The 18623-nt window shown below is 42.4% G+C and overlaps 1 protein-coding gene and 1 long non-coding RNA gene across 3 annotated transcripts in view; one reads left to right on the top strand and one right to left on the bottom strand.

Annotated features, from left to right (window-relative positions):
- The window catches only part of sgpp1b (sphingosine-1-phosphate phosphatase 1b), a 36695-nt gene extending 31376 nt beyond the window's left edge, over positions 1-5319 (bottom strand). For both annotated transcript variants that reach the window (XR_003927745.1, XM_030044101.1), the window contains exon 1: positions 4187-5319. Coding sequence is in view for 1 of the 2 variants with exons in the window: in XM_030044101.1 (XP_029899961.1) it covers positions 4187-5014 (828 nt within the window). In the remaining variant the exon portion in view is untranslated. The remainder of the gene's footprint in view (positions 1-4186) is intronic.
- Positions 4256-12584, top strand: LOC115354006 (uncharacterized). Its single transcript, XR_003927749.1, has 3 exons — positions 4256-4354; positions 7819-8844; positions 12270-12584. It is a non-coding gene; the product is annotated as an uncharacterized LOC115354006 (long non-coding RNA).
- The last annotated feature ends 6039 nt before the right edge of the window (positions 12585-18623 follow it).

The raw sequence follows: 18623 nt of genomic DNA, 5'->3' as shown, positions 1-18623 counted from the left end.
GGCTGGATTAGACATTTCACAGAGACTGTGGTCGTACGACTCAAGCAACAACTCAAGGAGAACAAATGCTTCTTTAAAGCATTTGTTTTGCAGAGAGAGAGACTCTTATCTGCCTTTGCACACTGGCAGGTCAGAGGACAGAATTTTAAGACTCAAAAATGTTTTAGAGCACATTACTGTGTGTGTGTGTGTGTGTGTGTGTGTGTGTGAGAGAGAGAGAGAGAGAGGGAGAGAGAGAGAGAGAGAGAGAGAGAGAGAGAGAGAGAGAGAGAGAGAGAGAGACATCAGTGTCTTATCTTGCAGCTCCATATTCAAAGGTCAGCGGTCGTTCATCTTATCTCCTGCTCTGGCAGGCGGACAGACACACAGCTCTGAGGGTAAAACCAATCACACCTCTGCACTCCCGACGTGATTCAAACACAACACAGGCTTCCTACACGTTCTCCGTTTCAGGTTTCTATACGTTTTCCACCCACACCTCAGAAAGGCTTTTTACATACCAGGTAATTTGTTAGGAACATGACAGACCAGCAGGCTGGATCTGTCCGAGAGTTTGTAGAAGGATTTATCTTTGAGGAAGCTGTAATCAATGCGAGTGTTAGGATGTCAGCTTGAGGAATGCAGCTGCACAGCTGCTGCTGTCTCACAGGAAAAAAAAATCCCAGGTAAAGACTACCTTCCAACCAGGTGGATCCCCCAACAAGTCATGCATTCACTCTGTGAGCAACTTGGTTGAAGGCTCAGTCCAAAAACTCAATACAGTGTCTTCAGAGCAAGGTTGCAACTAAAGATTGATTTCATTGTTGATTAATCTACCATTTTTTCAATTAATCAAATCATTTCATCTAGCAAAAGTCAAAGATGAGGGTAAATTTCTATCAAAAATTACCTGAGGTTAAGTGTTTTTTCAAGATGCTCACTCAGACTAAGTAAGAAAATTGGCCTGAAACTTTTGGGTTGTTTTGGAGAACAGTGTTTTTGTCATCTTCTTGTCCAAATTGCACTTCCATGGCAGAAATTTTGCTCCTGAATCTACATCACATCAGCAGGCCAAAAAACAAGACAGCGCAGAGATCTGATGAGAGCTCATGCCTGTAATCATTTCTCAGCTTGCTAAACGTCCACACACTGGCCAGATTAGTTTGGTCATTCGACTCTGTAGGAACTGAGTTGACTTCCTCTGGCTTGTTGGTGGTGTTTCTCGCAGAGTGAACACACACACACAGACAATGGAGCTGCAGTGCACCGACTTGTGCTCAGCCTTCGCACAATGCTGTGTTGCTCATACTGAGTCAATAGGAGGACATGGGGAGAATAGCAGCAGAAAACAGCCGATTAAACAAAACTCCTTCGACAGAATGCAACAATTTTGGACATCAGACAGTATCTACCAAAACAGCTCTATTCCAATCCTCGAAAACAAAGGCTGTATGCATTAAGAGGCAAAAACAAACCAAGGGAGGACTGACATTGGGAACGTGCAGAGTTGGAATGAGCTCTTGCGTCCACATTAGCTTGATTTCACTGTAGTACAAGGCGTCTGGAGCCAGAAAATGTGCTCATATATCCACAAAGACGACATCTCATTCATTGTTAATGAGGCAGCTTCACAGCAGCTGTTCGCTGACGTCACAGGGCAAAGTCTTGCTTTAGGACAGACCTGCTTGTGTTGCTCAAATGTGGCACGGTGGTCACACTGACCGTCCTGTAAGTGGAGGGTCACAGGTTTGATCCCCACAACAGCCAAACACTCCGCCAATCGCATGAACACAAGAAACTAGATTACTGTGAGCAACTGGGTTATGGCAAGGAATCGTGTAATGTGTTTACATGTGTTACCTCAGTCTGATTACTCAAAAACCCCAGCGCACCGCCTCCCAACAACCCCCAGACTGTTGCCATGGTGACGGAGGTGATTTAGCTGACTGGACAATCAGTGGGGATAAAACTGGAAGCAGGTTTTCCCAAATGGGAGAGTCCAGTGTTCCTTTTGTTTCCTCATATTTTCATAAGGCGTCATGTTTTCATCAAATTATCCCCGGCGCTGTACGGTGTGTTTATTGTGTTTTTCCTGGCAGTTTCTGTATCTGCTCTCTTTCGCTGCACATGCTCATGCCTAAAAAAAAAAGCCATTCAGAAATGCGAGTGAGGGTTTCCATGGCAGCAGCAATGAGGTGTCTCCAGTGGAAATCTATCTGTTTTAACCAGCTTTCTCTTAATGCCTTAACCTGATTATGCAAACTGGCTTTCTGTTCACGTGGCATTTCAGAAATCAGATAAATGCTCTTACATAGTGAATGACAATAAATGTATGTATACGTGGTGAGTGTGATGTTCCGTGTCACAGTGTCCTTACACACAACACACTGCCCGTACCGGCTCCAGACAGCAGCACTTTGGCCTGCTACCATCATATCATAATGTGGATATGAACATGTGTGATATTCATATCTCAAAGATATGGATATGGTTAGGGTTCACCTAAGGCATTGACTGGTCTGTTCTGGTCAGTACAACACTTTGTGAAGAAACTGCATTTTCTAAATCCAGTTGGTATTATTATGCTGTTATTTTCACTGCAATTACACTTAAAATAATGGTGCTGCAGCAAAATGTTAGATTTTCTTTTTAAAAATTTTTTAATGTAGCCTAAGACATTGATTGGTCTGTTCTGACCAATAAAAAGAATAAAATAAATAATAATAAATAGTTCAAATAAGTGTGAACCTGTAGTCATATCAGATAGCATACTGCTAGTGAGATATTTGCCACTCTTACTGTGCAGCCCTACTCGGAGCCTGATGATGACCTTTGACTTGACCTGATGAGCAAAAAGCTAAGAAACAGTTTCCTGGGTGGAGTTACAGATTAATAGCCGTCAAAGTTCCTCAAAAAAAAAAAAATCTTGACAGACCAACACCTGACTGTTCATGACGATGAAATGTCATGCGACTTTTTTGCCACACATCTGTCGCAACATTTTTAATCACATTCCAATCCTTTCACACCAATTTTAAACCACAAATCTGACCCCATCCCTGAAACGCTACTCCGACCACACAGAGCAGATCTGAAGTGTGTTTCTTTTTCCTCCCTCGCCACATAAACAAACAGGATTTGCCGTCACATGTTGAGAACAAAAACAACATGAAGGAGAGTCAGGGAAGAGGAGACATTTTACGCCGTGATGAAGACAAGCCAGAAAAAGCAGCAGCAGCTCTTCAGTGTCACAAGCCTGATGCTGCCGATGTTACCTCAGCGGCTGACCCTGAGTCAGCACGTGCATGCCTGCCTTGTTACTATGACTACCAATGTCGCAATGACAGAAGATGACTACACTGTCAAAACAGAAAAAATGTGAACAGGTCACTTACAAATGACAGCGTGGACAGGAGGTCCTAAATTCCTGTCCAAATACACGTGAAGAGACAACAAACCTTTGTATCTGCATCGAGAGATGAGAACATTTTTCATCCTTTGGTTCAAGGTTACAGGAGGAATACAGACATTCCGTTGTGGGGAGAATTTGAGATAAACTGGCTGAAATTTAGTGAGGGAAAAGCAGCCAAAGGCGACTTTTTCTTCTATTCTTCTGGCTGTTTTTTCTTGTCAGCACCAGGTTTAGATTTGAATGAGTCTATTCAAATAAATATACAATCCTTCGCTTTTTTATAAGTCTTTATGAGGCTTGGTTGGAAGCGATTCCTGCATATTGTGCAGAGGACAATGTATGATATTTCCCCCTAAAATAAACAATAATGACTGCTCTGCAGAAAATGCTTGCACAAGTGTGTGTTTGCTCCATTTAGACAGGACAGAGTATGAAATGCATGCAGCATGCCAGCATGTTCTCCTGGCACATTATTCTAGACTGTAGTTTGTAAGTACAGTCTTGGAAAAACATTTACATTTTGAACATGACCACTTCCTGGTGTTTCTAAGGAGACAGCACAGTTCCTTAGTGAAGTTTAACCCAACTGCAGCTTTTTGTTCACTGCTTTGAAGTGAACTAGGGATTTTATTTCCAAGCAACAACAACAAATAGATCACAGGTTGTGTAACTTCAACGAGGAACTTTTCCTGTTTCCTTCTTCAAAAAGCAACAGGAAGTGGTCGCTACTTTCTTCCCCATTTTCACAAACCATCACATGGATAACGTGACAGCTGCCTGGTTTGGTGGATTTACCTCCCACCGGCCGTAGGTCAGCAGGAACAGGGAGAACGGGATGGCCGTGCCCGACATGGCGTGTGTGGACGGCATGCTGTACTCCGAGTTGTAAAACATCTCCACTTTGACCACGGGCGGGGAGGAGGGCCGGGACCAGCCGATCACATCCTTGGTGCACTGCCCCAGGTACATGACCCAGACCCAGACCATGATCAGCCGCCTGCTCACGAAGGCGTCCACGTTCCACATGAGGAAGGGGAAGAAGGTGATGTAGAAAAACTCGTTGCCCAGCTCGGTTCCGAAAGTGAACATGTAGTACAGGAACTTGTTCTCGATCAGGAACTCCTGCCCGGCGTCGCCTGTCAGAGAGTTTTTACGGAGCGGTTTGATGGTGCTGCTCCGAGCCGGTGCGGGCACCCCGTCCTCCGAGCAGCCCGCCTCGGCGCCGCTGGAGCCGGCGTGACCCGCGGCGAAGCTCCGGTCGTTCTCTCCCGCGGCGGCGGTGGCGGTGACCGCTGCCCCATTCTGCGCTACGTTTCCATTTTCCCCGTCCTTTTTCACACAGTCCTCGGCGGCAATCCTCTGCCGAACCCCCGCCGCTGCTGTCTGTGATTTCTCCCCTTCCCCTGCTCCCTTAGCGGTGATGTTAGAGCCACTCTCCCCGCTGAGGTGATGTAAAGCCCCGTTGTTGTGCGCCTTAGTCCGGTCCGCTTCCTTGACGCCGGGACCCGGAGAAACGCTTCTGGAAAACGTCCCGCGTACCCCGCAAAACTGCTGGAAGCGGGCGACGTGATGCGGGTCTTGGAGATAGCGGAACAAATCTCCGATGCGGTTAGTTTTCTCCATATTGACTCTCTCTCTCTGTCTCCCACCGCGATAACAGCGAACACGGACTCGGCGGCACTTTCCCCCCGCGCTGCGCGAAGCTAGCTAGCCAGCTAACGTTAGCTAGCTAACCCGTGCATCCCAGCAGAGTGGCGCTCTGAGGTGAATATGACAGACGCTCCTGTAAAGTGTAATCTTATGTCGCGACAGTTATTATTATTTTTTTTTTTAGTTCTAACGAAGTCTTTTCTACTTTTTGGTCGGATGATACCACGCAGGGGTCTTGTTTAAAGGCTCCGGGCTGCTTCCATCGTCCCGCTATCTCCAGTTTGTATCCTGTTACTGACAGTCACAGCGACGGGACGCTCGGGAGCGCGCCTCGCTCTCATGCTGCCTTCAGGGCTATAGGAAATATTGGGTCTCTGTGTGGGGCTGTTATGGGGCTGCACAACAGGGAAAAAATTTCATTTCACTATTTATGCCAAATATCTCTATAGTGGTATGATAAACGATATGATTTCGGATTCATTTGAAATTTATATTTTTATACTTTAAACATTTAAAAGTGCAGTAGGTAGGTAGGTAGGTAGATACTTTATTCATCCCGCAGGAAATTCACATTTTATTCAGCAGTATCCACAGATTACAAATTAAGTAAATAAAAAAATAGAAATAAAGAATAAGATCTAAGTATAACAGAATAAGATCTGAGTACAACAGAATAACCTAAGTACAACCCAGTGTGCAAAAAGCAATGTGCAAAAAAAAAAAAAAAAAAAAAAAAAAAAAACAGAAAAAACAGAAAAAAAACACAGGCCGGTCGCCTGTGACTGTGAAAATTAAGCATTAAGCATCCATCAAAAAACTGCATGATAATACCAAATAGACGTACTCAGCGTCCTATGCTAATCCTAAACCTTAAATTTGATTTGTCCATATAATAATGATAATGATATATCGTTCAGCAATGCTGTATTATGGTTCAACTACTGTTTTTTCTACAGCATTACTACCAATTAATCATAGTTATCATAAAATACCTTAAAAAATACGATGGTCATACGATGGTTATGAAAGATACCATGAGGTACCATAGTGATAGGTCATGTTACTGGGTTTTATTTTAGATGTGTATAATTTAATGCAATTTTAATTAACTTTTTCTTAATTTTGTCAATTTATATTAGAGGTGACTGGCAGGGAATAATTCTTCGTGTATGCAAAAATATTTCAAAATCTGTACTTTTCATACGTTTTTGCTTTGTTTTGGTAATTAGTCACTACCATAGTTACTGCACTTACCATGAAGTACCAAAGTTAAACTGCTTTTGTTTACGTTACGTACATTAAAGCTGACAAAATTCACAATTCACACGTGTGACCTCCCATTCAGAACGTGGGAAGTTAACGAGGAGCACTTGAAGGCAACGATAGCTGCGGCGCGCACGCACGATGGACGTACCTGCGATGTCACGACGTCATGGCGTTTCTGTTGTTTTGTGGCGCTATTTGCACATTTTTGAACTGAAGTGAGGAGTCCAGCCACGTCAAAAAGCAAATAAGCACTATTAATATTGACCAGATTATCAGAGTATATATGTCAGATAGATAGATAGATAGATAGATAGATAGATAGATAGATAGATAGATAGATAGAACATGACTGCAACTATTATTATTATTAGTTTGACGTTGTGTATGTAAGTTATTGTTGTAAGTTTGTGTGGAAAGGTGCAAGTGCAAATGCAAATACAGTTGTTGTTGTTATTATTGTTGTTGTTATTATTAGAAAACATTACCACAAGGATGCATCAAACACATAAAAGCTTTATCACCTTACATACTTTATTTTTGACAATCACCTGGAAAAAGAGAGAGAGAGAAAAAAAAGAAGTTTAATGGCCCTTTGTCAAAATAGCTTATCTTAAATATGGGATATGCATTTTTTTCATCAAAATATATAAATTCTGGTTGTAAAATATTGAGCTTCTCTTTTATAGTTGCCTTTAGTTTGTTGCTTTTCTTTCCATTTCAGTGATTGTTACCAAGATACATATTTATTTGTTGTTGTTTTTTTAACTGAGGAAAACTGCCGACAGTGACTGAACACTCAAGTACAGAAAGAGACGAGAATCCACGTGAGGATGAACCAGAAATCACTCGTGTCACACAGCAGATTAGTTGCCTTTATAGAGCAAACATTTTGTCACATGAAATGAAAACAACGTCTCGCCCAGACAATTAAAGTAAAACTCAGTCCCTCATAAAAACTGCGCAGCTGCTATTTGAGCTGTGTCTGATTGTAAAATATGACAGACAGGGACGTTTTACAGCCTTTCTGCACTTTGTAGTTCCCTTTGAAAACACAATGAGGTTCAAACTCAACCATAAACACATAATTTGGTTGCAAAAAAAAAAAAAAAAAAAAAAAAAAACGCAAACATTGTGTCTCTTAACAGCTGGACAGGAGGCGGCTGACATTTTCATTTTCCAAACACAAAAAGCAACGCACCACTCCTTCAACACCAAAACTAAGGAGCAAATCAATGCAGAAGAATTATTTTCTCCTCTTCCACCTCCTTCCACCTTACACTCTCATTACATTTGAACAGAATAGTCACCAAACTGAGATTTTGCACCAGCAGAGGGCAGCAAAGTGCTTTGGAAAAAAAAAAAAAAACAGACTACAGCTCATTGATGAACACATTAATATTAAACACAGAGATGGGAGAGAATCATCTTCCCAATGGCAGTATAGTGAGCATTTCTTAAAACGGTGGCTCTTGAAATTGCAAAACAATTCACACATTTGTTTTTTTTTTTAGGGAATATCATACAGAATATTTCATAAATTACACAAGATCTTAGAAGAGTTAAAGGATAACAGAAGCAACAGAAAGCCCAGACTCCTCCACGCAAGCCAAGGTGCATCAAAATGAGCCTGCAGTCTGTAATCCCTGAATACGCTCACGGCTTCCATGAGCGGCGATAACTAGAAAAATTAACGACACAACGACGGCGACGACCAAAAAAATTCCTGCACGGAGTCTCTGACGCGTGTGCATGTACAGTAAACAGTGAAGGCAGTGAAGCTGCTGGCAGAGTTCGCCCCTGATTTTGGCCCCTGGCCTCCGCTGTCAAACCCGAGGCCGAAGAAAAATCCAGCTGTAAACGAAGCAGGTTGTCAGCTTCTCAAATCTGCTGATGCAAGAGGGGGTGAAGTCCTGCATTTTAACACAAAATATGCAACACCTTCCCCATTTGTCAGGAGTTTTTTTTAAGTGATAAAAGAGAGGAAACATCGTTCTCCTCAGGCCGCCGCGTCCACATGCCTGATTGATGATTCGACAAGTTCCTTTTTCCCAGCTTGAAAAAAAGCCACATGAGTGAGGCGCACAGAGTCACCCGTTGTCGTCCAGGTTGTACAGGAGCACCTGGTGGTTGGGCGCGAGGCTGTACAGACAGGTGGCTGATGGGTAACAGGGCACCAGGCGGTAATGTGGCAGCTCCTCCAAGCCGAACGGAGGCGAGCAGCAGTCCGTCACCAGCACCTTCACACGCTTTCTGTCCGGGTACGACAGCCTCTGCTGTCCCTCGGCAGGGCCCCTCCCTCCCTGCCTGCACCTGACCTCCACCTCGTCCTCACCCTCCTCCTCCTCCTCCTCTTCTTCCTCATCCACCTCCTCTTCCTCCTCTTCTTCTTCCGCCACCTCCTCCTCCTCGTGGTGGATCTTCCTCAGCAGGTTGTTGATGAGGACGGAGCGGCGCAGGTAGGCCTCGGGGTCCTCCAGGAACCGCAGCTTCTCCAGGGACATTTTCAGGATGCAGCTCCGGTCCTCCTGCAGTATCAGGTGCTGCACACCACAAACACAAATTCATTTACATTTTTACATAAGATGATGCTCATGTCCCGAGGGATTTACACCTGGCAGCAAGCAGCCGACATCAAGGAGTGCACGGGTCAAAAGCCACAGCACCCTGACAAGAGATGTGACAAATATTCCTGCAACATATTTTCTTATGAAGTATATAAAAAATAATAAAAAGAAGCGGTCATGAAATCACTTTCGAGGGGCTCAAGGTGATGAAGACATAGGGGGTAGATAAAAGCAGTTTTAATATGCAAAATTATCATAATTATTTTTTTATATTTTGCTCATTTTTGTTGTAAAGAGAGTCGACTCTCTTCACATTTTGGAGTAGAGACTCGGACTACAGACAGGACTGTGAGACATGAGACACATTTGGAAATCTACCTCATCACACTGCCCACTTTTACTGAACAGACCTACACGCACAACAACAACATTCTCCAGCGCTCCTCTGTGATGGAGCTCGACATGGCCGTGAGCAGGTTTGTGCTCAGCTGCAAAATGTCTAAAGGGTTGAAAGATCATGATTCCCTTAGTTTGAGCTTTTCTCCCTTTACAGCACAGTTTTGAAAAATGCAAGTAGCCCTGGGAAAGGGAACAAGTTTATCCAGCTGCAGGTTGAAGACTCCAAAACATGCAGCTCCAAGCCCCACCCACAGGCACAAGACACACCCACAACAGTCCAAGCCCCGCCTCCTGAGGCAGGACTGGGAAAAGTGAAGGGGACGGGTTAGTTATACAATTAAAGACACACTAAAAGCCACGCCCACCAGTCTGCGATCTGCGGACAGGCCGCTGTCAGGGGGCAAGGTTGGAGTAAAACTCTGTAAACCAGCAAAATGTCACTTCTCAATTAAACAATTTTCAGACACGAGCCAAGATTAGCAAACAAAATCCAGGAAAAACAGCAACATGTTTAGTTAAGCTTATGACCAAGATGGATATAAACATGAATATAATTAATAAAAATTCCAATAGCATTGATTAACAGTTTTAAAAAATGAGTTTGCGGTTTCAAACTTTGGATTAACTTGGTCAGCTTATTTATTAATGACTGAAAAATAAAATTTCAGTTCGAGCAAAGTCATTCCATTTTAATCTGAACCCCTGTACAGGCACTGTTAATCCAGACTAGGCCGTATTTTGAGGCAGAGATGACACCTGATGGCTATGGACTTCATTGAAAAATGAAATTGGTCATGAAGGCAGTGGCTTCATCTGCATACAATTTGAGAATTAGTGGATCCACCAGTCATTTTTAGTCAGATTAGAGGACTGTTTTGGATGTACCAGCCTATAGGAGGAGGCAAAAGTAAGAGCGTGACAAGGAAAGGACAAATATAAAGGAAGCGAGAGGAGGAAGTGGGGTGAAATTCAATGAAGTGGGATCTGGCGAAGGTCAAAATGGATAAAAATGAAGGACAAAATGAGTGGAGGAAAAGAGGGAAATTCAAAAGCAACACTCAGAGCAGAGAGGTCAGCTTTCTGTAAATGAATGGCACCACTGAGAGCTGAGAGGCAGCACGGGAACACTTGGTTTTGTGTTCGAAAAAGCAACAAGAGGAATGTATGAAGCCATGCTCTGCACAGCACAGGTCAGTAAATGCTTTGCAGGGGTCAGGGTTTGTCATCAGGTTACATGCCCTTTGATTTGAACGACGAAGGGGGAAAAAAAAGATGGTGTGCAGAAATAAAAAAGCAGAGCTGCATACTTTTTGAAAATATCCGTGTAGGTCTCCATGTAAATCCTCCTCTTCCGCATACTTCCTCTTGAAGTAAGCAACTTTCGACGTCGTTGACTGGTTTGGTCTCTCTCACAGGGAAGCGACTGCTGCAAAAACAGATGCAGAAAACTCCGATTAGGATGCCAACCTCAATAGAGCAAGAGCAGGGGTTTATTTCACTCTCTGTTAAGTCAGTTCACAAATTGAAATCAGTCCTCATCATTCGTCAATCATCAGCACTGCCAAAACCTCTCCCATAAGAATCTGGGAATATGCAAAGTGCAATAATTTGCAGATGAGCTGCAGTTTTTAATTTAAATCCTGCTGTGATTTAATTGGAAGGCAAAAGTGCTTTATTGCGAAATAAGATATGCATCCATTTACTAAATGAATGCCGGCACTGAAGCACATTCTGGGTTAAAGGATCATTGAGCAGACTGAGATTCAGCTACAATTCTGACAAAGCCGTCTCCTTTATAAAGGGCCTTTTTACATAAGAGATGGCTTTTGAAATTCACTCCGTTCAGCATTTTCAGGAGGTCAGTCTTCTTCAGAATTTGCAAATGTACCTATCGCAGTTTTTACTCTACATCCAATTCACAGATTTAAAAGAATACAAGTAAAATGATAACAAGAAGAAGAAGAAGAAGAAGAAGAAGAAGAAGAAGAAGAAGAAGAAGAAGAAGATATCCACCAACTGAAAAACGATGACGCCCACACCTACAAAATGAAACCATGCTGAAGTTATGACTCAGGGTGCGTCAGGGTTGGAGCAATCTCACCTTCTGAAGGCCGATACTGACAGGTGGTATTTTATGCACTAAAGCTGCTTTTGGCCAATATTTCAATATTTTGTACACCAATTTTCAGTATTTCAGTGCTGAAATGGGTGTACCACATAGTGCCACATTTTCTTTCTTGAAAAATCTGTGAAACCACATTTAAACCACCTGTTACCACTGGTAGGAGACACCCTGGGATGAAAATAATGAATTCACTCAGAACATTATTGAACAATTAAATGAACAAATAAAATGCAGCTGGAGAGTAACATTTCACACCAGCTGTCATCGACTGATTTTGCTGTGGTCAGAGAGGAACCTCCATCATGTCAGAGGTGCATGGCTGATATTTAATGAAAGGCCAGTATTGACCTGATTCATCAGCACTTCAATATATTGATCAAACCTTACAAGACAGCTTTTTTATGCAGATAGAACTGATATGTATGAATTACTGACTGATGCATCTCAGCTGGAGATTTCCCCCCCTGAAAATGGGTGTATAAACCCTTCAGTTTCAATATTGAATCAAATGAATTTGGATACGATTCACCCCGTCCTGATTTTTACCCACTGAGGGAATGTATTTCAGTGCCTGTGGAGTCAGTGGGCTGATTGCAAATTACATAACACAGCAGCAGCAGCAGCCTTGCAGCTCTTCTCCATCACCTGGTGCCGACAGCCCGCAGCCAGCGCTGAGCTCTCTGACCGCAGCTTTAATCACTGAGGCTGAGCTGAGCCGAGCCTCCACATCACACCGGCCTCAGGCTGCTGCAGGGAAACCAGACTGGAGACTGGAGGAGGAGGAGGGAGACACAGGAAAGACCTACTGAAGCATCCTGTTACAAACACAGCAACTTCTAACAGTTACATGTGTTTTTATCCTTATTTTTTGCAGGAAAACCACAACAAAAGACTGAAAGAGGAGGAGGAGGCCAGAGAGAAAAAGCTGCTGTTACAAATGCCAAACCTACACACAGCTCGGGGAGATATTTTTATTTTATTATATTACATTTATCACATCTGATGTACATTACATCAGATATCGACTGGTCGGTGTCATCCAAATCTGATAAGACTGTAGTTCCCCTCTTCATTTATTAATTTGACTGGTCAGTGATGTCTTGAAATAAACCTTCTTCACTTTGAAGTGTAATGCTGTGCAGAGCCTCTCTACCACTGACCAGGTGAAAAGGGTCTCTCTGCCTTAAGAAGCTGCTACCTTAAAAAAAAAATTCACTGTGGTCTCAGTTTTGGTCTCTTGTGGTGATCTGGAAGCTGTTTCTGCGGCTTTTCCATGCTAATATGAATAAACTTGCATGGGAAACAGTGAATCTGTTGAATTTTGACATGAAAATTGTCAAATTTAAGGTAGAGAATGCCAAAATATATCAGCAAACGGCGACTTCAGTCTAAACTCAGTATTAGTGAGCTCTCTGTTACGGGAAACATACCATGGATCAGCATAAACCAAACTGTTTGATTATCTCTGATTAGTAACATTTTACTATTTCTATTTCCAAGTTATTTGAAAGAATATGAACTGCACAGCACCTCCTGTTGTGTACCATCCTGGTTTGATCTTATGTCTAGGTCTTATATTCTTAAAAATGATTTGGCAGCACAAACTCCGTTTTCTTGCCAAGAAACATCATTTGCATTTCAATTTGAAAAAAAGGGGGGGTTAAAATAACATAAATCCATCATAAACACAGAGTGGGAAGCTTTATCAGTTCAAATGTTCACACCAGGCTGCCTGGAGCCGCTGTGACTCACAGCTTTTAACTGCAGCAGAGTAAGTGCGTGGGAAGCAGCGTGTGTGTGTGTGTGTGTGTGTGTGTGTGTGTGTGTGTGTGTGTGTGTGTGTGTGTGTGTGTGTGCGTATTTCCCTTTCATCAAATGTTTTCAATGCAGTCCAAAATATTTGCGCACAGCAGGACATCTTTACGCACAGTTCAGAAACGCGCGACGCTGCAGTTTTGCGCGTAAAACCCCATCAACAGCAAATCCCTGGAAACGCACCAGCCGCTCCCTGCTCCTTACCTTTGGATGAAGCTGTCCTGCAGTTTGGCACACACTTGTTAAATCCTCTCCTCTCAGCCCGTTGGTGTCTTCCTCGCCTCTGTCCGCTCCTCGGTGCGACATCTACCGTCTGGAGCGATGTGGACCGCCGCTGCAGCTCCGCCTGAAGTTTGCGCCTCAGTGGATGATCGGTGGCAACAGACACGGCAGCTCCAGCAGCTCCGGCAGCAGCAGCGACAACAGCGGACAGTCCGCCCGGGCTGGGATGCTCACTTCTCCCAGGCTCTTAAAATATCCCGTTCAGAGCAACAAGACACAAGCTCCGCTCTCCGCGCGTCCTCATTGGTCCTCCCGGAGGCAGATGTTTCCTGTTGCTAGGAGACATCACTAAGCGATGATGACGCGCCACATCGCTCCCCATCCTCCCGCGGCGTCCTCTCCCCCGCTCGGCCTGCTGTTTTGATACAGAGGCAGACCGGGATAACTTTTTGTGTCATAAAATAGATTGTATGTTACTATGAAAAGCAAGGTGGCCTCTTCATTCTTGAATTCGTTCTGAGCTTTTTGTGGTGGCAAAATCACTTCAGCACAGACAGGAAACTGGAAACAGGTCATTACTGCTTTGCTGAGGCTCACAGAAAAAATAGAGACTATATGATAATGTTTTTTTGGTGCAAGATGCAGAATGAGCGCCATTATTTCCTGTCATTTTTGTTTCTTTTTATATTCATGGATTTATATTAGGCTGTTTATCTAGTTATTTCTATGTTCGGTCTCAGTGATTTCACTGCACTGACACCTGCACATTCACACTTTCCATAAAAAACATCCCTTGGTTTCCAGCCAGTGTTATGGTAAAATATTAGGACATATGGGAAAATCTCTGGATCAACGATTCAGTTATGCCCTTATGAATAATAACGCTACATTTTATTTGTAATACATTAAAAAAAAAAAAAAAAAAAAAAAAAAGCATCCCACAATAAATTAAATATAAATTTTAATTGATTGCAACAGCGGACACATTTTAAGGAATATTACTGGAACACTGATGCTATAGGAGATAACAAAAATTATTAAGTGTAGTAACATACCTGTAAATTTGCTTTTATGTTTCTGGGACACACTAAGGCTTTTATGTTTCTGGGACACACTAAGGTCCAATAAAGGCAAATTATGAAAAGATTGTATTCGCTATAGGAGGTAAGAGGATTAAGCTCTCTAAGGTAAACTCATCGCTGAGCACCACAGACACCCTCCAAGCCCTTAAAGGATTTTTTTTTTTTTTTTTTTTTTTAACCAGGATCAGCTTAAAAACACAGAAACAGTGACCACATACACACACACTATTCATTTACATACACTCAAAGTCAAAGTCAAAGTCCAGTGTGACGTAGGAAAAGGTTAATTTGCACACATTGTGGTCCCTTAAGGAAAACGTGTTCAATGGACTGTGGGGCTGCAGAAGCTTTTGCTAATAAACATCAGCATAAACTTACTCAAAATCCACTTTTTTCCAGCTAAAACTGAAACCAAAACCAAGCATCTGCTGCCAAAGATTAGGCTAAAGTCATCCCAAACACTTAGAAACCACAAGATACTTTCCCTAATCTGCTCTAATCCACTCTGTGTGATTTCCTTGGAGTATTTTGGCCAAGGAATTAAAACTGAAAATCTCTCTTCCACAGGGGATAAAACTCTGCTGTTGTTGTTGTGGTTGTTTTTGTTGTTGTTGACAACGACGGCTACGAGAGCCTCATTCTCAGAATTAAGACATCTCAACAAGGCACGCGGCTCAGGAAGGAGGGACCCAAGAAAACAGATGGCAGCCAGACGTTACCACAACAGGGATCTGTGCTTTATTGGCAAGGACAAAATTTGGTACAAAAAGTGCTTTCTGTGTGCCGTGCTGTCAGCATGCACGGTCCGGGCCGGGGCGGCAGCACGGGGCCAGGCTCTGTCCACAAACCACTTTTCTGATGTTTTAGACTTTGGTCTCCATCTCCTATCTGTTTTGACTCAGGCTTCTCTTGGTCTCAGCCAGTGCTGGATCCTGATTTAACTACTTCCTGTCTGCCTTAAAATACAAAAAAAGGTTATTTTATGGATGTTTGGTTTCCATTTTCCCATCACCACCAACAAACAAAGGGTTTCCAACCTGGTTGGTCATCAATTTTATTTTAATTTGTTGGGTGCTGAGAGTTTAGTACCGAATACGTAGATCTGCATCTCTGTTTATTCTTAAAGTGACAAGCAGGCACTGTTTCAACAGGGTCTTGCTCCTGTATTTGGACATTTGGACGGCACTCAAAAGTGTTAAAATGATCAAAACTGCTGAGTTGAGTTATCACAGATTTCAGATTCTTCAAAGTGAAAGAATTTTACGTTTTTTTCAGCAAGTCTAAGAATTTGGTTTATTGCAAAAATACAAGAAAAGAAAAATTTGTTGTTGAGTTATGATTGGGAGAAGCAGCGAACACGGAAAAGAAATATTTTTTAAATTCATTGTCACTTTAAGAATCTCCTAAGTCATTTTTGTGAATCATTAGGCTCTTATTTCCTCTGGTCTTCGTTTTGGCTTGAGCTTGACCCAGACTTGTTTTGACTCCATTAATTCCTGCCTGACTGCAGCCCGGGTCCAGACCTTCACATTTGGAAGCCTGATGTGGAATAGTTGGCCTAATAAATCACCCATGCATACAATCCAACAGCTGCATTCACAGGGAACACCGAAACTTATTCATGCAAATTTGTATAATCTCCTTATTATGGCAGATACAGTATATCTCATCTCCCATAGAGGCAAACATTACAGGCACTTCAATACAGCGGTATTACATCTGCAGCACAATCTGATTGTCTTACATCTGTAATACAGGAGCTTCAAATAGCATGCAGCTGTGGAAATACTTAAGCTTAAGAAGTCACACTGAACGTTTAGTATTTTAAAAAATATAGAATGGATATTATAGATTATGTACAGCAACTCATGCATAATGTATATCACAATCTGTGCAGTAAATAGCCTAGGGTTGGTCACTATTTGGACTCACATTTGAAGCTTGTAGAATAAGAGTGCTAATGTCAACAGGGTTTAGATATCATATCAACAGAACAAAAACAATCCTACTGATAGCTGCTATTTAGTGATATTCAGTCCACTTCTGCATGAGCACTAATTTTGTCTGAACATAACAAAAAAAAATTTCTAGAGGCAGAAATTGCAGAGCCAGAAAGCAACATAGTTTTGGATTGCAAGTCAGCTAACTGGCAAACTCAACCGCAAATCAGAAATTCTGGTGAAAATATAAATTGATGTGTTCAACGGCACAGGGCAAGTAAAGAGGTACAGATAATATAATGAAATATTATGCAACTGATACAAAAAAATGCTGTTTAGCCATACCAAATTGCCTGTTAGCTAGTTATCCTAAGTAATCTTCCGAATTAAAAAATAAAACTTGATAGTTATCCCGCTGCTGGCCTGTCAAGACCAAAACATGGTCACAAATACATAAAAAAAAAAAGTAAGTTCCATTTACATATTTTAAAAAATGACATTTAGCCCGAGTTACAGCTGTGCTATTCTTTCTTTTTTTTTTTTTTTACCATGTAGCCAATAAAAACTGGCACATTAATAACTGAATAAATAAATGTAAAACGTGGCTCTTTAGATCCGCCCAATCAGGAAGGGTATCTCAACCAATGAAATTATTTCTGCCTCCAAGGAATGTCTTTATATATATATATATAAGTCCAATTTGCACAGTAACACACAAACTAGTTGTGAATCAGCACTCCTATTCTGCAGCCGTGCTTCATATATACCTGAACTTTTATAGTCGTTATGTATCTGCAGTATAAACATGAGACTTCCAGCCCTGCTTCTCTGAGATCCTGCATCTAACAGACGAGTCCGTTCAGCTGTGCCCATCGATACAGCGCTCATCTCTGAATGAATCAATATTCAGTGCTGAGCGCTTCCCTGAATCAGTTACAGCATAACAATAATTCATAGTGTTGTCACTGGAAAAAAAAAAGGAGATGTGGTTCTGACAATAATGCACAAGTTGTAAACGTTTGACATTCATTCCTCGTTTGTCCACATCGTCCACTTCAGAGATGACCCGGGTTTCCCGTAATGATTAGGCAAACCCATTGTGGTTGTTAAGGGTGAGATCATTCAAAGGGAGTGAGTCATGCTCCTCGGTGGTTTGAATAGCGATGGTGATGAAGATGATGACGATGATGAGGTCCCATGTGATAACCAGCTAGCTGTCTAGTCATGTCTATTGTCTCTTGTGAAAGCCTGAGGGACCTTGGCCTGACACACTGTGCTGACATGGAACACAAATGTTTGTGAATGTAGTTTTGAGAAGAGCCCCGTTATGACACCATGGAAAACACATGGAAACACCTTGCAAAGTGTTTTTTTTTTCCCCCCAGGATAACAGAGTGGCATTGTATCTTGTATTGATTTGCACTCTGGTTTGTTACAAGCATGTTCATTTTAAAGAATGATGGTGAAAAACAATCTGATTCCAGTCCCTGTAACGTCCCTTCAACGATGTGTTACCAAGCTACTGAACCCCAATGGTGCCATAGTTTTATGATGGGGCGATGAAGCAACTTTGCAGATCACCAGACTCAATGACAAGAGCCTGTAGAGTCTGGAGTGAGCCACCTTCAAACAGGAAATGACAAGACAGTGAGGTCTGGCTTTACTTTGCAGGTCTAGAGCTTCGGGTTGGGGTTGGGTTCGGTCACGTTGGCATTACTTAAGTGAAAAATTATGGACCTACTGTCTGTTCTGGGCAACTTCCTGTGCAGTGCTGGAGTTTACATGACGACACTGAAGGCGACACGCAGGTTATTTCAGGTGGGAAATGTGACCTAGTGATGGAGGACGAGCAAAATCTCAGGCTCCGGTTGTTTTTGGACAAAAATGTGTGGCCCGATCCGCACTTTAGTTACCACTATAGACAACAACCAACTGACCGCAATTTTTGTTTGCACATGGAAACACGCAGGTGGAAAGAAGAAGACAACCACAAAGGTTTGGGTTGTGTTTGTAATTTGCTCACTATGCTGGCACCGACTTCTCAAGATTTCTTCCATTTCTCTGAGTTCTGTTTGGGAGTTTTTTGTGGAGTTTTTTTCTTAACCATTTTGAGGATCACGTCGAGCTGTCGACCTGTTTATATGGCCTGTAAAGCCCTTTGAGACTGTA

This window comes from Myripristis murdjan, chromosome 22, assembly GCF_902150065.1.
Source record: "Myripristis murdjan chromosome 22, fMyrMur1.1, whole genome shotgun sequence".
NCBI lineage: Eukaryota > Metazoa > Chordata > Actinopteri > Holocentriformes > Holocentridae > Myripristis > Myripristis murdjan.
Note: the sequence above shows the minus strand (reverse complement) of the source record. Positions and strands in the feature narration are given on the sequence as shown.